The sequence below is a fragment of the Antedon mediterranea genome, chromosome 6 (genome assembly GCF_964355755.1).
Source record: "Antedon mediterranea chromosome 6, ecAntMedi1.1, whole genome shotgun sequence".
NCBI lineage: Eukaryota > Metazoa > Echinodermata > Crinoidea > Comatulida > Antedonidae > Antedon > Antedon mediterranea.
In genome coordinates, this window is record NC_092675.1 from 22932589 (window position 1) to 22956004 (window position 23416).

A 23416-nucleotide genomic window follows, 5' to 3' on the forward strand; every position below is an offset into this window, starting at 1 on the left:
TATAAATATTACTAACAAAACTAAAATAACAGATAGCTTTTTATTAAACATAATAGTACAGTATTATTTTTCCAATAATAACACTCAGCTAGGTAGAATATTTTTACATATTTACAACATCATAAAACAGTAATGTTTTACAGCCGCACACAAAAAAAAATAATTAAGTGAAATGAAATCACAAATAAAAAAATACAACAATCAAAATACAACAACACTGTAGACATATGTGACAAGTTGCATCAAACATTTATTTTGTTTGTTGATATTTCTTTTTAATTCACTATATTACTGTTAAATTTCCCCAAATTTAAGTTATGTTAGCATTCACATACTCACCTGCTGTTAACAGTATAAATAACCTAAAAATGTAAAGTATATTATGAATTTTAATTAAATGTATGTCACACCCTAATCAATACTCCTATTGAAGGGCATCAAACAAACATATATTGTACGTTGTACATGTATTATAACAGTGTAATACTTTTCTTTTTAATTTCCCATATTCAAGTTAATTTAAAAGTTATGTTAGCAATCACATACACACGTGATAGACAGTAAGGGAAGGCGAGTCCCGTGTTCTCTGAACGTAGGGGAATGATCTGTTAGGAGCTCATTGTACTAAGCATTATGTGGTAGGGTGGCCAGTTCCTTTCCACGCCGCCTTTTTTCTCCCTAGTATTTTCAACCAGGTACTCATTTACTACAGCTGAGTGGACTGGGAGTTGTCGGGAATTGAACCCGGGTCTATCTGTATGACAGTCAAGTGTCCTAACCACTCGGCTATTCAACTCCAAGTGATAGACAGTATACAAATAAAATGATGTTTGCATTGCTATTTATATGTTTACAATTGTTCGAATCAATGTTTCTATTCTGTTTTTTAACTATGGGAGTTGACAGATATAGCATTGTACTTTGTTTTCTATAGTACATTTTCTTACCTACAATACAATTACATAAAGTACTTGCCAAATTAAATGTATCAAAGGTGTGAATATTCAAAATAAAGCAACTATGAATGACTACAATAGGTGCAATCACATTCAAACTCTGTATATGTAATCAAAGCTTTTAATATAGCATAGTTTTTTTTACGTCAACTAATGACAACTAACTATTGTTGAAAGCGTTTTTGAATCGATAGATTGAAGTGAAATGTCTCTTTAAGTTAAAACAAATATATACCAGTGTAAGTTTAAGAGGATAGAATTACACTCTTTAAAAAATAAAATATAAAAAATACCTGAAATTCTGTATAATTAATAGGGGAATACAAGTCTATATAAGCAGAAAAAATGTGTAATATTATTTAGATAATTATTATAGTAACTTAAACATTTAAGGCTATATGGCATTTTACATAAAATTATCAATTAAAGTAATTACAAGTGGCTGTGACATTTGATATACTGTCTATATCACAATAATACAGGTATTTTGTACTACAAAAATAATAAATAAGTAAAATAAATCAGGTCATTTTGTAGCATAAACCATTTATATTTTTACGATGATGAATTTGACACAACAGAAAAAACAAATTGAATTGTTGTTTCCCTGATAAATAAAAACTTATAATAAAAATCTCCAGTAGCAATGTTCTACAAGTATATTGCTTGTAGGCCAGTATTCCTTAAATTTGTTGTCAAATAGTGTGGGTTGTCTATCCATTACTAGTTTCTTGGTTCGATTCTACTCTAGGTACTTTTCTTGCAGGTGATGAATCAGATTCTAGATTGGCATTACTTGTATCGCGTTTCTTTTGATTATTCTGGGGAGAGAAAAAAGAAATTTAGAAAGGTTGAAGAAAGACAAGGGGCGCTAGTTCCGTTTCGCACCTGTTTTTATTTCGACTTCCTTTGGACTCCAAACTTGTTAAGTAACTTATTGTGAATACCACACCTTAAAATTGGGCCTCATAAGTACTTTTATGAAGAAGAATCACATAAAAAGTAACAAATAAATCTTTTAAATTGATGATTTTACAAACATGTTTCTCGCATACCGATACTATGGAACGCCAAAAGAGCAACTATAATAAATAGATGGTTAAAGACTCAGTGGAATGCGTCTTTTAATGCATCTATTAAATCAGCATCACTACCTAGCCTAGGTCTAAGACTAAGAGGAATATTATTTAGATCATTAAGGTATAAACCTACAGTACATGTAATATGATGATGAATTTGTCAATTTTCATTCTTAAAAGTTAACGAAAACTGTGAAAACAATGTACAGTATCAACAGTAACATTTTTGTAGCATTGACATTGACAAAATATGTTGAAATTGAACGTAATTTTCACCAATAAATGCATGAAATATACGCATTATACCGAGTTTTTAGCCCTCTATTGTGATTGCTCTTTTGGCGCTCCATAGAAACAACAACATTGAACATGGAGTATGCGAAATTCACGAAACGATGTGCAAGAAAAGCGTCTGTAAATTCATCAATTTAAAGGATTTATTTGTTACTTTTTGTTTGATCTCCTGCGTAAAAGTATTTTTGAAGCATAATTCTAAGGTGTGGTATACTCACGATAAAGTTACTTAAAAAATGTTGATTCGAAATAAATGACAGGTGCGGAACTAACACCGGTTTAAGATAACCACATACTGGACTTTCCTATGTTAAAGACTAGAAAAGATTATTTTGTTGAGAAATTTCGGTAAACTTTCATCACTAGATTTTAATCGCTTGCACAAATATGTTGTCTAACTCAAGGTTTACAAAGATGTAATAAATATGTGGCGGTCGAGCTAATCCATGTTAAGGCCTACACTTTCACCTTAACAAAAACCATGTTTTGTAAAATACCGTGCAAACTTTCATCTTCAATCTCAGTAAATGTTATACCTTTATAATTTAAAAAAACAAAGATGACATTTTACATTACTTTCTGGAAAAAAAAATTGATTAAAAAGTATTTAGCAGAGAAAAGACATTTTTATAACATGTAAACCATAAGGCATGAATAGAATCATATATTGTTTGAAGGTTTGCATAATGAAATCAATATGTTGATATAGGGTTTGCAGTACATATAGTTCTGAGAAGAACTGTTGAATGGAATCACAAACATGTAAGGGTAGGTTACAACAAGTTGAGGGTGGGACCTTTTTGTATTGTATTCATTTCACTATTGTAAACTAACCTTTTTGTCCCATTGTTGATGTAGGTACCTCAGTAAAATATTAGTTTTTTCTGTTGTTATAACTGAAAACAAAACAATACAAATTAATCTTAATAATAATAGAAATGTGATGATGTACAGGTATAACGAAAACAAGTTAAAATATGAAATAAAAATGTTCCAGATAACAGAATTGTTATTTATTATAGTTCTCAATTCAATGTAAATAACAATAGATAACAATACATATATTAATTACTATATAATTCACAGCATCTGATTGGAAAATCATTGGGCTACAGTTATTGCCATGAAATCGAACTGCGCGTATCGGTGTTTCATCCTGAATGACATATAGCCATAGCCGACTTAGAGGATTTACAAAGTTTAGCAACCAGTATGAAGTATGCTTTGGGAATATTTATTGCATAGCTGGAAAAGATTAGTACAGTATAATCTCTTACTACTGTTACCAAATTCAACAATCAAAATACATTTTCAATGGTTGATACATTGCTGAAGAGAAAAGCACAATTTTACATTAGCTACAACACATTTATACCAGATTTATACCATATAAAATTATCATTCATTTTTCAGTTGCTGGTAGTCAGACAAGAAACATAATTTGTGGCAAATACTTCATTACTGTACCTTGTTCACATGGATAGTCTTTGGTTGGTAGATAAACTGTTGGTTTTTTACTCTGAAAAAAAAATATATATATAATATCATTGATGATAATCAATTGGATTGGGAATTCTTGGAAGGAGCCATATAAAACAAATTCCATTGAAAACCAATTTTCAATACAGTGCAACACAGATTGATAATTAGTTGCTTTTATTTGTCATCTTTACATTAAGAATAGTATTACCAACATAATTTGTCCTCGTCTCCTCCTAGCCTAGTGATTAGTTTTTGAAAGTTGCCCTTAATTTTTTATTCTAAGCAGCCCTTCACAAGTTTTAGCTTTTTGGGTTTTGCCGCTCTTATTTATAATTAATATATCACAAACTTTTTACATATAAAAGAAAAATAATAATAATTAATTTAAAAAACAGTTATAAAAATAGCACCAAAATTGTTTTTGAAATTCCCCTCTACCATCAGTAATATTTAGTAGATTTTGATTGGCAACTGGAAACCAACCTTTTATTGGTAATTATCAACAAAATGTGTTTGTTGTTCAAATGAGTTTAATATTTCAGATTTTTCTTTCTATTTTTCAAAATTAAATTCATACTCTTTTCTACTTACCGTTGTTTTACCTGCATCACAATGGAATCGAGTGAAGTTTCTTTCATTAAAGGAAGGTAAACTTTTTAATAATTCACTGGTGTTCTGTAAATCAAAAAAATACGGTAATTTCTTTATATAATAAATATAAACAATTATGACAATTTGATGACTGATGTTTGAACATTTCGAAACAAAAACCAGGTATACATAGTATTGTAATAGTAAATTAGTACTTAGTAATCTATTGAAGACATGTCACAATCTACACTACAGTTAAAACGATAGTAAATTACACAATGGGGGGGCACAACTTTTTCGGTTATATTGAATAGGCTGAAAATGGCCCCCATGTTCAACTTGTTTGTGGTTCTCTCCCAATCAAAGTGTAAAAAGGGTAAATTAATTAATATTATTAATTATTATTACTCCATGCTGCTCTGCTCTGACCAGCTTCTTGCCTCACAGGCCTACTGTAGGCCCAGAGTATTTATATTAAAATAAAAAGTTCTATTATCTTACAAACAAGAAACAAGTTTCAATATAAATTATAAATAACACTGCAACAACATGTAGAACATTTACAATATGTTGTAGAACAGACAGTCTAGTACTACTACCATCACCAGTTCTTCTAGCTTGGCTACCCTAGCCTCTAGGACCAGCCTCTAGTGTAGGGCCTAGGCATAGACCTACTTACATAGTCTCCTACCTAGTGGGCCTAGCTACAGTACAGTACTGTAGTGTATATGTAGGCCAGGCCCAGCCAGGGAGTGAGTGAGGAAGAGGGATTCCCAGGAAGAGAGGCAACAAACAAAAAAAAGCTAATCGCAAAGGCTACTACTAGGCCTACTAGCTATGCCTATGTAATAGGTTTATTACAGTTCATTGACATCTTAATTAAGTATCATGACGATTGATGAAGCTAAGTAAATGGTAAAATGAGTCTTACCATACTGTCAATTTACTAGGCTAGGCCCACCACCGACACTCAGCAGTCATACGTACTATGACCACCTCCCGACGATCGATTTTATAAAGGTGTCGTATATTTTTGAGTTCTGATGTCGAGTGTGTTCCCAACGCGTTTTAAACTTAAGCAACGCGTTTTACAAAGCTTTAAAAAAATGACCACCCATTCATAGCCTACTGTATATTACATTTGGATTTTCAAACAAATCGAGTAGGCATACCTGTTTTCCAAAGCTATGAACTATTAAAAAACCGAGTAATTTCCTAAAATATGTATTTTAATTAGAAATAGGCCCTAAATAACCGTAACAGCATTTTAATGTATTTTTTGTTAATGTATTTATGAGTAGGCCTATCGCAGTTTTGTTTACGATTTTAAATACTTTTACATACTGTGTGTTTGTAGTGTGGTATGGTATCAGAACACACTATACTTTTTAATATCAAGTTTTGTATTGTAGCATACACACATTAGATGTGCCTTAAATCCACACATGCAGTCGAATTAAAAATATAAAATTACTATAAAAACACACATAGATAGAAACAATTACCCGAATACAGTATTATTTAATATTCCATAACTTAGTTTGGGCATGTAAAAATCTAAGTTCATACAAAAATACACTTGCAAACTAAAATAAAAAAAAGCAAAAAACATATAATCATAAAATAAAGTTATTGACTGTACTATTAGCGGTTAGTATTGGCAACGATATTTTGAGTTAATCGGAAATATCCTTGATTCACGTCACTCCTTACAGGAATGGATTAAAAACACACCTTTAAATTAATCCGCGATGTACACTTTGATCTCCGCCGCCATTATGAAATCAACATTGATGAGGAACCAATAATGATTCTATATCTGCAGTCTGTTCTATATTGTTCCATTCTTATTTCGTTTTTAGTCGCGTGGACGCGACTCTATAGTTCACTATGTCGGTCGGTCGGTCAGTCTGTTGGTCTGTCGGTCTGTCTGTCGGTCCGGTATCACTATGCGTTTTATCGCTTTCTGACCTTATCTTGATATCAGTTTAATCTAGCTAAGTCAATTTTTCACAGTATATTCCTTATGGCCAGGAATCGATGTGGTTATGTTTTCACGGTGCGCAATAAAAAATTACGCGGTCTACGCACGATTTAACGAAATCACGTTTGTAATCATATCTTCACAACCATGAATCACAATTAAATAAAATTTGGTACTCATAAATTTCAGGGCATAAATCATCATATGGCAATACAATTACGTGCGTAGCGCATGTAACGCATGCGTACGCACGCTTAAAATTTTCAACATTTATTTTCGATGAAATAAGAGTACGTTTCAGGCAATTTTAAGCGTTTACAAAATTGCCATGAGTGCGCAATTTTTGCGCGCGCACTGCGCGTTAAATGTTATTGCGCACTCTTTTTGCCCGATTTCTGTTTTCTTGACTTACTTTTCAACTCGAAATTACGTTATACGAGCACGTCAAAAGTGACAGGCTACGCACGTGTAAATTAAAAAAATATAAATGTTTTTAAACATTTCAACATTTTTAAACATGTTCAGTAATTTCGGTCAGTTGGTAGGTTGGTCGGTCGGTCGGTCGGTAAACACTAATGAGCACGCGACTGCAGCCATCTATATGGCCTTGTTTAATGGTGTAATCACATATGCTAACAATTATACACACAGCGAATAACTTTCACATCTTTGTAGAAAATGTAATGATAATCAGTCAAACCTGATAAACATGCTAAACAGAGTTTTGTTTATGGAAATTAACTTTAAAGACATTATCTCTTTTCTGCTTGAAATGCACCATTTGGAAAGATAATTAAAGTATAAGTATAGGCCTGTAACATTCAGATTTATATAAGCCTACGTCTATCTTATTAATAGTGCATTCAAGTCACACAAAATAAACAAATTCTATTATCAAATAATATGTTACCGATAACTTAAAATGTATAACTAACGTTCTTCAATCAATTAAAAATATTAAATATAGGCCTTCTATATTGCTGCATTTTCAAACTTGGTGTTCTAACCTTGTTTTTAACAAGTCTTTGTTCAACTGTATCACACATTTGGGACATGATTGAAAACAGTTTTTATTGAAATACGTTCCATCAATAATTTAAAACCATTCATTAAAAAAAATATGTTCAATAGGCCTACTTCTGCCTAGGGGAGGTAGTTGATATTTGTTTACAAAAACAGACGCAAACATAACAAAAACTCAACGCAAGACGCAAGAGTCACAGCGCAATCAATGACTTCATCATTTAACCAAACTCATTACATATAAAATAATTCATGCATTGTTTCAAAATAGAAAAATACCAAGGTAATGTAAATAAATACTCTTTTTAACTTTTCGATTAAAAAAAAGTTTCTGCCTTTTATTGTTTTGGTTATTGTTTTCTTCTACCCATGTGACCCACTCACCTATGTCTGATTTCGCTTGAATGTGCCACATATTTAGTTTTAAATAGTAAACACCTAATCTATAAAAATAACAAACAAATAAAGAAATTATTGCAAGTTGACAACATACAATCATGATGAATAAAAAAAGTGTTTGAATTATTGCAGATATCCTTGATTCATGACGCTCCTTAAAATGGATTAATAATAGCACACCTCTTAATTTGATTTCCGTCAATTAGACGCCAATCTTTGTTTTCTCCAGGGTAATCAAAATAGCATTATTTTGGTTATACAATTGAGAACCTTGGTTATACCAACTTACTGCTTGATTTAATTTTTGTTTGAATATAATTTATTCAGTGTAACGTGTAGTATTGTTTACATTTATTTATTTATTAAAAACAGGTTATATTAATTAATAATGTTTAGGATAATAATACGTTGTTCAGTATTATTATTGTAAGATTTTAATGGAGCGAATAACAGGCACGACGCTCCCTTAAAATAGGATTAACAGCACACCTCTTAATTAACTTGCATTTATAGTTTGGTTTCCGTCACATGAAGTTAATATAATAAGTAGGCCTATACGATAATAATACATAATAAAAAAAATTATGTTAAACCAAGGAATCTTTTCCTAATCTGGTATAAAATTTACTAAATCAAATAAATAATCAAACTAATTTGGGTGGTATCATAAATAAAAACTGTTTATTGAACAACCGATCAAGGATATATAATTACATTCGTGTCTCGAACAATTAGGCAATATGTAATCTCAAATCTATTATACAGTATTTACAATCACAATTAATATACACGTTCAAAGAAAAATTACTGAATAAAAGTGGCTAGATCTCAATGGAGATACAAAATAAATAATCAAAAAGCTAAATCAAAACGATAAAGTAGCCCCTAAAATAGCCTGAACAATTTGCAGAGTTTTCGGGCAACCCCAGCCCTTCGGTGCAAGTGGTCCGGTGGCAGGAGGGGGGATATCACCACCCGAAAGGGGACAAATTGCCATCCAACTTTACTAGACCAGAATTTTCCGTAGATTACGAATATGGAAGGTAATCGATCAGGATAGGAAGCGTTTTCGCGATATAAGGGGTCAAAGTTCAAAATTGACCAATATAAAAACATGCTATATCTCTGGAAATTCTGGACGTAGTGAGATAATTTTGGATTCAAATTGTTCACAATGTATATGTTTATATTAGCTCTAACAGAACTTTCTTTGAAAAATTTACCGGAAACCCCATTGTTAGCAATTTTGACCTTTGACCTCTTTTTGCTATATCTAAGTAACGGCAGGTCGGAGAGAATTAAAAATAGGAGCAAATTGTTCCCAAGATATACATTTATATTCAGTATAACAGATGATATTGCTTGAAAATGACCGGAAGTGTGGTTATTAACCCTTGACATAATTGAATAAGGTTATAAAAACATAAATTAATAAATATTTGTCGTAAGGAGCCAATTTTGGTGTCAAATTGTTCACAATATAATATATGTTTATACTTGCCATAATGCAACATTTTTTTCAAAAAGTGACTGAAACACCTATTTTTCTGTAATTTTAACCTTTGACCTGTTTTTCTCATCTAAATAATGACATGGCATAGAGATTTCTAACGGCAAATTGTTTATAATAGATATTTTTATTCAATCTAATGTTTGAAAAATACAAGTGTGATTATTGCCTTGAAATCCTGTACATAAGAGCCTATCAGGGCGGATTTAATTCAAAGAGGTGTGGAAGGGGAATAATACTATTACTATACAGCACAATGTCTTTCTTTTGAGCAATTTCAATCAGGTATCCATCCATGTACCGGCCTTTGGGGGTTAATTTGGGTAAATCCATAAGTGTTCCTTAAGGATCGAGAGTGCACAGGCAGCTTTATTCCATGTGCCTGTCTATATAAACCCACAGTGTCACCCATTATATTTCCATTATGGGGCTTAATGTCCATCCATGGAGGACCAGCCCTTGGGTTAATTTGGGCAAATCCATAAGTGTTCCTTAAGGATCGAGAGTGCACAGGCAGCTTTATTCCATGGTTCTGCCTGTCTATATAAACCCACAGTGTCACCCATTATATTTCCATTATGGGGCTTAATGTCCATCCATGGAGAACGACCGGCCCTTGGGTTCATTTGGGCAAATCCATAAATGTTATTTAAAGATTGAGGGTGCACATTTAGTTTTATTCCAAAGTTCATCTATGAACTATTTACCCTATACTAATTTCTAATACAGGGCCTTATGTAGCACACCACAGAGATCCCAAAAGGGTCCTTAGAGGGTTCATTCGGGCAAATCCATATAGGTTATTTTAGAATCCTTTGTATACAGGAAACGCTTTCCTGTATGGGCCAAACTATATAAAAATTGTGGTCTGTCTGTGTAGTGAGTTGTGGATTGAGTTTGGCCACCTGGATCTGCCTATGCCCTATCCTGTACGAATTGGTATTCTCTGGTTCTGATGAATAGTAGTTTATTTTCCAAAAACGAATATTGTAGCCCTAATAAATGCAACTGTATAGTGGCAAATCATTGAAGGTCAGCGCAACATTTTAACATCATAACATTTTAATCGTCATAATATAAATTTTATTATTTATTTTACAGTATTATATTAATGTACATTTAAAATAATGCGCACTATAAAAAATATAAAAATACCATAACTTCACTGATCAAATAACGTGATTACATTTATGAACATTGATCTCATAGTTTGAATAACTTTGCATTATTTAGTATATCATTTATTCAAATGTTGACCTTTGACCCATGTCAACTTGTGTAATGATAAATGTGCTCTTTTGATTGTGTATGATTGATAGATGTCTTAACAGAATGATAAAACATAACATTTTGTCTTAAATGTTAGTTTTTATTTGGTTTTAAATGCAAATTGTGTGATTGGTCAATATTGACATTTGACCTTTAATTGCAAAGTATTTGTTTTAAAAGGCGACTGAATAACACCATACAATACATATAACCATACAAATGTATTAAAATACCAAATTGAACTTTAATAAATTGGTTATAATACATATGTATATAATACATTGTTATAATTGGTCAATTTTGAACTTTGAACCCTTATCTCTTCCTATTCGCTTCCTATCCTGATCGAAGTTTGATTTGATTAAATACAGTATTATAATGAAATAACATAACCTTACTAATCAAATAATTTGATTACTTGTAAAACCATCAATATCATAGTTTGGACAACTTTGCATTTATTTGTTAACTAATACGCGTATTAAAATGTTGACCTTTGACCTTATGTCAACTAATGAAATTGACCTTATGTCAACTGATGAAATGATGTATTCGCTCTTTTACATTGCGTATGATTGATTAACAGGATGAGAAAACATCCAATTTTTATTAAATACTAGTTTTTATTTGGTTTTATAGGTACGTTCTATGATTGGTCAATATTGACATTTGACCCTTAATCACAAAGGATTTTTTTTTCATAAGGTGATTGAATAGACACTTATAATCATAAAAATGTAATAAAAGACCAAATTGTGCTTCAATAAATTTGTTATAATACATATACATAATACATTGTTGTAATTGGTCAATTTTGAACTTTGACCCCTTATATCTCGAAAACGCTTCCTATCCTGATCGATTTCCATATTCGTAATCTACGGAAAATTCTAGTCTAGAAAAGTTGCATGGCAATTTGTCCCCTTTCGGGTGGTGATTCCCCCCTCCTGCCACCGGACCACTTGCACCGAAGGGCTGGGGTTGCCCGAAAACTTTGCTGAAACTGATTTTAGCTTCCCAATCCTCCCTAAAAACAGTACAAAGCATGTAAAGTATTATTATGAATTGAATTGAATTGAATTTATTTGGAAAATCATCATAAAAAATACATACAAAGTGATAACATAAATTACGGACATTACAAATAATACATTTATAAAAGACTTTCCAGGATAGCCCAAAAAGCTTACCAGCTTATTTCCATTGGGATCCTTCATCATGGGCCATTGTTCGAAGTAAGGACCCAGAACTCTCTCTTTTAGAATTCTTTGCTGATACTGTCATGCTAAATTAAAATGCACATTAAAAAAAGAAAATCATTATAGTAATTATTTAAATATGTTTCTAAATTCCCGATTATATTTTATTTTTTTCATTAACCTCGTTGTTATCATTATCTTGTCATGTCTTACTTTCTCTTTTTTAAACTCATAGGCAGGCCTGTACACTCCTTAACCCTGACAGTGGGCGGGGTCAGTGCATGTTTAGCAGTAAGTTTATTGGATGTTGACTTGTCGGTTCATCCAATAAAAATGGAGAAAATAAAAAAAAACTTCACGTGCAAAGTTTGAGAGAGTATTTAATATTCTTCCAAATTAAATGAAATCAGTACACCATAAGGTAGACGCCTATTCAGTTGTTATTGAAGAAGTAATTGTAAGTATTTGTTGTTTGTTTTCTATTAATTTTTATTTAACTTACAGATGCTTATTTATTGTTATTATACATAATCTACTCAATTCAATTATGAATTATATTATTACTTCTTTCAGATCGTCTAGTAACAATGAGGTATTACATCCTTCTTGGTATACTTCTGAATGTGGTTTTAGCACAAAGCTACACAATTGACCACCTCCCCGAAGGGCATAGAATAAAAAAACGAAACACTAACATCGACCCATATGGTATCAACTATGTAGGAATTGGCTACAATTTACTATATGGAAATCCAGATGGAAGCCCAACTACTGGTGCATTAGACCCTGGACTTCGAACAACCTGGCGCATTTTTTCCTTAACGCTTACGGGCAATAATGTAATACCAGACGAGATATATTACACCGAGTCAACTACTTGTGCTACAACCACATCAAAATCAATATATCATAACGAATACTCATACGCTTCAAAATTTGATTTAGACGTCGCTGTGTCAGGTAACGAATTTGTTAATTTTAAAACTCATATTGATCTCACTACTTCAAAAATATCTAAATATGTTAGTTTACTTTTCAAAATTCGTCACTACCTTTTTTTAAGTGCATTCCTTTCAATCTATAAATCACTTATGCAACCTCTTATCAGCTATTGTAACATTATTTGGTTTAATTCATATGCTTCTTATACTGATAAACTTGTTAAACTCCAGAAAAAAGCGATACGAGCTATAACTTGGTCTGATTATCGTGCACCAAGTCCTCTCTTCCACATACATAATGTATTAAAAATCGACGATATTCATAATTACCAAATTGGCATTTTTTTTTTTTTTTTTTTTTTTTTTTTTTATTTCATTCTCATTCAACAGCAACTATTTAAAATTTCACAAGACAAACATATACACAAGATGCTCTACATAAGTGGAGTGGAGTTGTAAATTGTCATGAGAAAAAACCCTGACATATGACAGGACTTGAACCCAGGACCCTTAGATTGGTAGCCAAGCATCATAACCACCAAGCCACAGCTCCACTCCGAGTTTTTATGTTCCGAATATTGAATAATCCTGATTTACGATTTTTAAACCTTAAAAATTTTACTGATGGTAATGGTCATAAGTACAATACTAGAGGAAAATGTAAACTTCGACCTCCTCTTCGAAGACTAGTTTCTACAAGTCATAGTATTGCTGTTTCGGGTCCTCATGTCTGGAACAACTTAGATATGACTTTTAAAAATGCAAAATCCATCAATGTTTTTAAAAAATTGTATAAGTTGAATATAATTAATAAGTACAAATCTTAATTTCTGCCGATGTCATTGTTATTTTATTTTTTATATGTTAATATATTGTATATATCCTTTTATAGTTTTATCTGTTTGTTGTTTTAGGTCTTCAACCTTGTACAAGCTTTTAGCTTTTGTTGTTGATCCTTTTCATCTTTTATGCATTTTATCTTTGACATGTTTTATGATTTTTATGAAAAAAATGAATGAAATGAAAAATGAAAACGTAATTAGTCTAATTTACAATAAATTCTCAATATCGAAACTATTCTGTAAAAAAAGAGTAGCAATAATAAAGTAATTCACCTTTAATAGTTTCAGCATGATTTCGGCCTGTAATGCGTGTTTAAAGGGACAAGCCATTTCTAATATCTTACAATGTTTGCTTACAGGAGGGTACAGCTCTGCTTTTTCATCAGTGAAATTTAGTCACAGCAGTTGTAAGTATTTGATTTTCATTCAACTTCATTTTTGGGCACTCTGAAACGCATTCTAGCAGCAGTACAACCGTGTATACCTATATCATTTGGCATGTTCATTGTGAGATTTTGTTTAGAAGTATGATGCAGCATCTACTAGCACTTCTATCCCTGCCATGATCTCTTCGCGTTTGTATGGCTTGATTGTTCAAAATAAGAGAAATGTAGTATCATTAATATCATGGAAGAAGTTTGTCGCTAATACGCCAGTGCGAGCATTTTTTTTTTTAATTTACATCAGTTTTATTTAATCCATAGAAAGAGAAAAAACACTAATTTAAATATTGATTGATGGATCATTTTATTTTTGGATAACAACATTCCATATAAAAAATAACAATGTAAAGAAAAACGAAAATCAACCTAAAATAGGACTTTCTTCCATTTATTGAAGTGATTAAATTGATAAACTGACAGATGTACAAAATACGATCTAATTTTAATACAAAATGTGATTATAATATGAAATGTAATTACACTGAACGATGACTATCATACTAATGTGTTTTTATGTCACAGATTACTCTCAAACGTCAGACCATTTCGAATCATCTTCTTACGTCTTCTATGAAAAACTTAACTATTGTTACAAAGGCGATGCAAGATATACAACTGAGCTTGCACACAATAACAAATATCCACTGTCAGAGTCATTTGTTACCAGGGTCAATGAACTTCCAACTACATATAGCAAATTTGATTCCAGCTACATGGACTTCTTTGATGATTTTGGAACTGTAAGTGTTGTAGAATTATTTTTGTTGTAACAGATTGTGTTCATAACTTAGTAGGGAATGTTCATTCGACCAACAACCGTATTTTACGTTGAACTTTGTAATGATCACACTATTAATACAGTAGGCCTAGTTATACTTTGTAATAACCTGTCGCCCTTTGTAATACCTTACTGACAAACTTTGTAATTATGCTGCCGCACTTTGTAATATATTGTTATTAAAAATTGATGTAATATTATTATTACAAAGTGCGATATTTTGGTAATATTTTGGCGACAGATCAATTTATTACAAAGTGTGACAGATTACACAATTATGAGATGTAACAACCGTAAAAACAAAGATAGCATAAAAGGAGGAGTTGTCCTGTTTGTTCGGGTTTTTTTGGGGGAGAGAATCAAATTGAAATCTTTTACCCCTAGTATAGAAAAACGGCGACAAAATCATTTCTATGAAAGCAGCTATGAGGGAAACAAATCATGATTGATGTAGGCCTATAGTTATTGAAATGTCTGTATCGCATCCCGGTTCGTTATTTATATTAGATACACTTCATTCTAACTATGCCATCACCCACTGTAGCTGGAAGGGTTGTGTTTCATGCTTTTGAAAACATGGACAATATGTATCTAATAATTATTTTCTATGTTTTCCATAAAGCACGTGGTGATTGATGTACATCTTGGAACCAAAGAAATAGAACGTTCTTATTGGACTAGTAGTGAATTTGCAACACTTGTTACTAGTGAAGTATGTTTTTCGTATTTTCTATATAAATCTTTTTTTATGTCCTGATTGGATATGTAGTGTGTAATTTCAATTAAATGCAAGTAGTTCATGTTAATGATGGCATTCTTGATTCCAAACAATTTCTAGATACATTAATGTACTATAGGTCTACTTCAATTCATAATAACAAGTGTGTGCAATTAGCGTTTATTTGAACTAAAACCATATGTAGCAATTTAACATTTACTTTACAGTATGCCTCAAGTACTTCGCTTGAAGGTAGTTATGGTGGTTATTCTGCTTCGATTGCGGTTGACACTGACTCTTTGACTAGCTCATTCAACACGGAAACGTCCTCTGACGCTTCAACCGAAACTCTCACATTTGGTGACGACGATCTGTCATTGCCGTATTCATACACTTTGCTTAGTATTGACGAGGTATTTGCCGAAAAATACTGGCAGTTGTATCAGGATTACGTGGATGATGGTTATCTCTCAGCTGATTTTTATGGTAGACTAAATGACATGAAGAGTTATATGGCTTTAGCTTTAGCTGATTATCCAGAGTTTTTGGGATCTGAAAACGCTGTGGAAGGTATGTGACGTTAATTTAAGAATATTTTGATTTAATGTTGCCGCTTTATTTAATTTCTTAAAAACACATTTATTTTAAGGCATATGGAAATTATGAGGTTTCTTAAAGTTCTAGAATTGTATAGTATACTTTTTCCTGACCAGCATTATCTTTGGGGTGCCTCTGTCTTGGTTGTTGTCTCTGAGCACCCGGTCGTCTGTGGCAAGGCAAATGTGTATCCTGCTCCTTTGTTTGGTCACCTAGGTAGGGGTCTGGGACCGCGAATGAACGATAACGGATGGGGACCCTCCAAAGAAATTGCATTTTATTTGTCAGGCATTTGTATGATGTTTTTATTTTTTTTGAATGCGCCTTGACCACTCTTGAGTGGTATGTGCGCTATAAAATTCCTGTTATTTTTATTGTTACTTTTTAGTTAATCAGGACTTACTAAAGAGTTTCAAATAAATCTCTTTTTTATTTTTAACATTATGGTTTCTAATTAATATAGACAGTATTCTGAGTGTGCCAATAACTTGGCCTCTTGGAACCTATGGAATTCCTAACTCAGCAGAAGGGTGCCCTGATGGACAAGGAGTCAAATTCCATACAGGATATCGTTATCACGATTCCGAGGATGATGACAACAAAAATGGATGGACGTCAGACAACCACTTCCTTGGTGGATTGGGTAGTAATATTAGGCAATATTTCTGTATGAAAACACAAGAGGCATTTACCGACCACGACCGTGATTGGCCTTCGGGAAAGTACTGTGTGTTCAAAGCATCAACTGGCAGCTGCCCAGATGGTAAGTACGAATTTACGTTTGGGAAAAAGTTTTTAAAAATCATACCTGCTGGTAAAACACGCATTAGGCCTACGTGTTCAAGCCTCTTTTCCAGATAAAGAAGGCTGAAAACTCACCACTTCAGTCATTCGAATTACGATAAAACTATGTCATAACGTAGTCATGGCCTATTTAGGCGTAGATATAGTGTCTGGATTGGATGCAGATGTTATGCGCGATTTGAACGATTTGCGCAATTTAATATTGCGCAAAGAATTCTTGCGCAATTTGAAATTGCGCAAGGATTTTCTTGCGCAATATTAAATTGCGCAATCAACTTGCGCAAGAATTCTTTGCGCAAGAAAATCCTTGCGCAATTTCAAATTGCGCTGCACAATTTGTAAATTGCTCAAGATAGTTCTTGCGCAATATGACACCTTTGCGCAATTTGAAAACGAACTGTTTGTTATTTTTATTATTGTACTCATTTGTTGTTGAGAATGGTACCGAAAGGTTAGTCTTTTTTGTCATTAAATTTAATTTTTAAGTTAAATAGTAAACGTCTAATAATTCGTAATAATTATTGTTTCTAAAAAAAATCCAATCGTTATTAGTCTTATTAATCGTCATTAGTACTGATATTTGAATTGAAATTATTATATTACTATTGGTATTTATTTATGCCCTCTCCTCATATTATGTGTGAATATGGTATTTTATAGAACCATTGGGAATTCGAGATTTTTTTTATTCGGAAAAAAAAATCCGGGAGGGAGGCTCCCGGGAGGGTAAGGAAATGCGATATTATCTTTAATTTTGAATCATTCTTAGTAATTACTAAAAAAATATGGGTGTGCATGATTCCACAATCTGTCGAAAAACCTTGCGCAATTTGCAGATTACTTGCGCAATTTAATACGTTGCTTGCGCAATTTGAAACACATGTTTCAATTCAAATTGCGCAAGGAATTTTTTGCGCAATTTTAAATTGCGCAAGAAAAACCTTGCGCAATTTCAAATTGCGCAAATCGTTCAAATCGCGCATAACACAGACACTTTAACAAAACACTTCCACTGTACATTGTAAAAAATGCGAATAAGCAGTTTGAGTATTTTAAGGCCAATTAACACAGACGCCGAGCGTGCTGCTTGTCCCATTTACACAGCGCGCGGTGTTGTGGAAATATGCATGCTATTAATTGACTGTCAGTAGGCCTAGAGCGGTGGGCCTACCACACACAGGCTTAGGTTTTAGGAACTTATTGCCTAATAATGTCCTAAATGTATATTTGTATGTATCATAAACAATCAATCACGTCACGTCGTAGAGAGCGGATTTCGGCTTAACCACTCGTCCGCTCCGCGTTCTTTGTAAATGGTCGTAAGAAATAGCATCAATTTTTGCGTATTACGCTTATTACCTTTACCGCCGCTCGTCTGTGTAAATTTGCTTTAAATTGGCCTTTAAGCAACAGTTTATATTAGGTGTCACAGGAAGTCCTAGAATAGCAATTCGAATCTCGGTTAAGGCGAATTTCTTACAGATTTTCTCCTCTTTATCGTTTTCAATAAATTCATTTTCCGTACCGGTATATAACTTTCTCTAACAATACATAATCCTAGAAAATCCAGAAAAAGATATTCTAGATATCCGGAAAAAAAATAATTTCTTTAATTTCCATATTTGAATATGCAATTTTATTCACACGCATAATAGTTATCCACTTTGACCAAAAATATTTACCTAAAAACTTATTTTAAAGCAGAACAAGAAATAAATTCAAATTGGCTCCCGGTCGGTGGTTTTTGGTTTATTTTGTCTTTTTAAAGAGAAAAATTGATGTGTTTTTTTCTTCAGAAGTGAATAACTATTAAGAGTACAAAGTCAAAGTCTGATTTTAATAATCTTCATTTGTTCAGGTTTTTGGTTACACTACATCTTTTTTTTTAATCTTTACTTATACGTAAGGGCGTGTGGCGCAGTGTGTTGGACGTTGGACTACCGATTGTCAGACCCGTAGGCAAGATACTTTACTTACGTTGCCTCTCTCCACCCAGGTGTATAAATGGGTACCCAGTTAGATCTACACAACTTTGCGCTGGTTACCGGCTGCATTATGGGAGTATGTTTCCATACGTGTTTGATCCCAAAAAAATACTGGGGTAATAATGCTTGTAAAGCGCCTTTGAGCATGATTACTCATGAAAAGGGCGCTATATAAATGTGGTATTATTATTATTATTATAATTATATTCATGTATTATTGTCGGTATTTTAAGGAATGGATGAAGGTTCTATAAAGTGGGATGATGAAGATGACAATAACAAGAACAGTTATGATGGTTCCGTCCCAGCTGGTACATACGGCAGTAACACAGAAATCAAATATTGCTGCCAAGAAGATGGTTTTTCCGAAAACGCTATCTACCTACCAATTGACCATCCATTCTATCTTTTCCCACTTACTAAACAATGCCAAGAGGTTATGGGAATGTCTGTAACAAAGGAATTCATCAGATGGGATGACGAAGATGATGATAATTCCAATAACGAATCTGCACCTTACCCATATTCTGCAGGAGGGTCTAATCACCGCATCTATTACTGCTACTACGAACAAGAATAAATAATTGATCTGATTTATATAAAACAGAAATTTTCTTACTAATACTAAAACCTTCATTTTATGTTATTAAAAAAAATAGTTCATGTCAAACGCAAAATAAACTATAGATTAGGCTTACATAATTAATTATACAATGCATTATTTTGTATAATCTATAAGTAATACAATGTTATAGTAATGATCATTCATATTTCTTGCTTTTTCATATAAATAATCTTACCTTTAATGTATAAGTAATATTAATTAGAATTAATTACAAGAATTACCACATAAAATTCAAATTTAGTCTTAGGCCTAATTACTGTTTTTGCTAAATATTTTTTTTTCATTTTACTTTCTAATGTTCTAAATCATGTTTTACTCATTTGACATGTTAATAAATACACCATAATAACTTATGTTTTATAGGTCAATATCGCACTTGTTCGAATGTGTCCAGCTTGTAAATATATAGAGAACAAACAAACTCAATTCCGATAAGTAATGAATAATTCTGCCTCGCTTACCTACAACAACTATAGGCCTATTAGTCTTCCGTAATGCATTCACATTTCCACACATTTCCATTGATAATACACACCATTGTATCTCAACGAGTCGGTCATCAGATTATTAAATAAGAAAAACTGATAAGTGGTTCCCTTTTTGTTTTATTCATGTTATCTAATCCATGGGTGCAAAGAGTCAGCCTCAAACTAAAATAGTTTATTATTCTTTGGTGTGCAAACAAACTAATTTACGAAAATTATTATATAAAGTCAGCTCTCCCAATATACCGCACCCTGAAAACCAAAACTCTCCCTTAAGCTTGGTTCCCACTAGAACGTAACGCAAAGACGTAAACGCAACGCAAGCGTTTTAACCAATGACAAGCAAAGTTATAGACAGTTAGCAATCACAAGCGAATAAGCCATCGCTTGTGATTGGTCAATTCACTTGCGTTGCGTTACGTCCTTCTGTTGCGTCGCTAGTGGGAACCACGCTTAAAGAGCCACATTTAAAATGCTAGAATTTCTGAAAAAAAAACCAGACTTGTTAAGCTAGCTCAAACTGTTACTTTTCTTGTAACCGCCGCCATTGACGAATACATGGTATCCGTTAGCTTTCATTACTGGTGATGTTTACTCGAGATCCAATAGTCTGGTATTGGCAGAGTTGACTGTAAAAGTAATTATTATTTTCTTAAGGAGACATATGAAATTTGAAACATACTGATGAATAATTTGAAATTCAATGAAAGGTAAAAAGATATTTAATATCTTTATGTGTGTTATTGACAATTTATTAAATAGAATGATTCTTGTATCTCAACTATACACATTCCTTAAAAACTACGGGAAAACAATTCAATCAACAAGCAACATGGCAAAATTAATTGCAAAGGCATATTTATAATAAAAGAAAAACAAAGTGTACATGATGTATCGCAATCACTTTGTCGAAGATACTTATACGCATTTTCCTTTCAAAAATAGGCTATAGGCCTAGAAGCAAACTATGACTTCTGTTTTTCGTTTAACCAATCCCGAATCAATTACATGAAAAACTCTTAACTATATCACTAGTTAGATTCAAGTTTTATATTGTATAATTATGCAACAAAGAAAAAGTAAATATAATAATAATTTTTGAGACCATACCTGCTTTACCAATGTTTTGTTGCAAATAATAATTTAGTATTTAGTTACTAGTGCAAACACAAGTAAAGTCAAATATAATACAAAAAAAGTAAATACGAAAATAAATATAAATTCTAATTACGTCTTTCAGAGGCACAGCATTAAGGCGAACGTAAATCGACAACAGAATCAAACAGAAAGAAATCTTCGACATGTTGACCGGTGTGCCTTCTAATTGACCTTTTAAGTATTTCTAAAATGTTCGATAAACAAATAATGTGCTGTTAATATTATTATCAAGGATACATAAAATAATTAAGTTTTTAAACAAAAAGATTATTAAGAACAAAAAACAATTGCAAAAAAGAACAGAAGATATCATAAGTACTATACTTTCCTCTTTAACAAGTAGTTCGGTGAAAACCAAGTTGAACAAACACACCGAATCGATATGTAGACAAACACTCTGGATGAATGACAATATTAAAGTCGGCGGAGAAAGTATCTATTATAAAAACTGGAGTAATCATGGGGTGAATTTTATAAATGATTTAGTTGATAGACATGGAATAACTCCATTAAAACAACTTAGTAAACGTCATAATCTTAACATCAACTTTCTTCAATATGAAGGCCTAATACATGCGGTCAGACAACATACGTCTTTATATCAAATTTCTCCAAAAGGAAAAATAAATAGCCCACTACTACCTTTTAACCTTAGCGTAGTAATAAAAAATAAAAAAGGATCAAAGCTAATTTATAATACTCTAATCAACTCTAGAAAAAAACAATCGAAAGCTAAAATTAAGTGGGAGAAGGCATTGGATACTTTATATGTTGATAAAGAGTGGGAAATTATTAATACCATGTTTTTCTCACTTACTATGTCCACACCACTAATCTGGTTTCAATATAAAATTGTGCATAGAATTTTAGGTAATAACTCCTTTTTGTATACTAAATTGGGAAAATTGACTCACCTTTATGTGCTTTATGTAAAGCAGAAACAGAAACCTTAATACATATTTTTGCACAATGCTGTGAAATTAAAATATTTTGGAGAAAGATTAAACAATGGTTGAAATCATATTTTAATATAAATGTAATTATCAACCCCGAATTATGCCTTTTTGGAGTTAGAAAAAAACCATTTAAAGCCCTAAATACTATTTTACTAATTTGTCGACACTACATATATAGCTGTAAAATGAGAAAAATTAAGCCCAATATTGCTCGATTCGTGAATGAGATTAAGTTACACGTTAAACAAGAAGAATTTATTTTGAAAACTAAAGGGGAGCATCATACTTACTTAAACAAATGGAGTCCTTTCTTGGAAAAACATGAACTTATTGACTGGTAACTTTGCATTAAAAAAAAAAGGACTTAGTACTGTTTTTTATAATATGTTTTTTAATCCTGAATTATTTATACACTTTTATGATCTGTTTATTTAGTAAGTTATAACTATTTATTTGAATAAGAAAGTTTTATGTTTAATTAAATTATTTAGTTGAAATATGTTATAAAAGAAAAAATTGACAACAAATTATTTATAGACTTTGTTTTTAAGAAAAAAGAAAAAGTAGATTTATATTTATTACATCATGAAATTATTTATAGTTTGTTCTTAAGAGAAATGTATATTATATATTATTATTATTTAAAAAGTGTTATTATTTATATTGTGTATTACTATTAATAAGAAAGTGTTATTATTTTAAGCTATTTTTTAAATTTAAATATGAAAGTGTTCAATAAAAAAAAGAAAAAAAAAAAAAGAAAAAAAGTTGAACAAACACGTCACCATAGCATCAAAAATGATTTCTGTCTTTTTTTGGACGAACATTAAATACCACAACCTGACACGTGATTTTAAACATTATTAGACATCTTGTCAACGGCTGTTGGGTGTATAATTGAAATAAAATAAATAGATAAAAATATATGCTGCTTGAATCTTATTGATTGAATTCATTTTAAGTGCTTCCTCCTATTAAAATTTAAATTTACGAAATGTATTCACGAAATATATTATTTTTCCGACGATCTATGCATAACTAACTATAACTAATTACATTCATTGCAGCTGCTCCAAGGCAGCACTTTCCTTTTTAACTTACATTCATATATAAAGAGTATTATTTGTTAGGTATTATTGTTATACTGTTTTTAAATAAGAACTTTGCAATTTATCAAATAGTATTATATTCATTTGTTACCACCATGATTCTCCTACATTGAATCGCCTTCGTAAACTAAACAGTAATGAAATAATTATTATAACTAAACCATACATAATCCACATAGTTCTAAAGCA

At 31.8% G+C, this 23416-nt stretch overlaps 2 protein-coding genes across 2 annotated transcripts; one reads left to right on the top strand and one right to left on the bottom strand.

Annotated features, from left to right (window-relative positions):
- Window positions 1-63: 63 nt before the first annotated feature.
- On the bottom strand, window positions 64-5416 carry LOC140051350 (DET1- and DDB1-associated protein 1-like). The gene is made up of 5 exons (XM_072096536.1): window positions 5334-5416; window positions 4403-4486; window positions 3797-3848; window positions 3164-3225; window positions 64-1777 (listed from the first exon to the last, which is right to left on the bottom strand). The coding sequence occupies exons 1-5, from the start codon at window positions 5334-5336 to the stop codon at window positions 1670-1672; spliced, it is 309 nt and encodes a 102-aa protein (XP_071952637.1). The 5' UTR covers window positions 5337-5416; the 3' UTR covers window positions 64-1669.
- A 6769-nt stretch (window positions 5417-12185) lies between these two features.
- LOC140052722 (uncharacterized) lies at window positions 12186-22899 on the top strand. Its single transcript, XM_072098415.1, has 8 exons — window positions 12186-12243; window positions 12360-12746; window positions 13929-13976; window positions 14535-14752; window positions 15413-15502; window positions 15736-16078; window positions 16569-16868; window positions 19128-22899. Exons 2-8 carry the CDS (start codon window positions 12374-12376, stop codon window positions 19472-19474), a joined length of 1719 nt encoding a protein of 572 aa, XP_071954516.1. The 5' UTR covers window positions 12186-12243; window positions 12360-12373; the 3' UTR covers window positions 19475-22899.
- The last annotated feature ends 517 nt before the right edge of the window (window positions 22900-23416 follow it).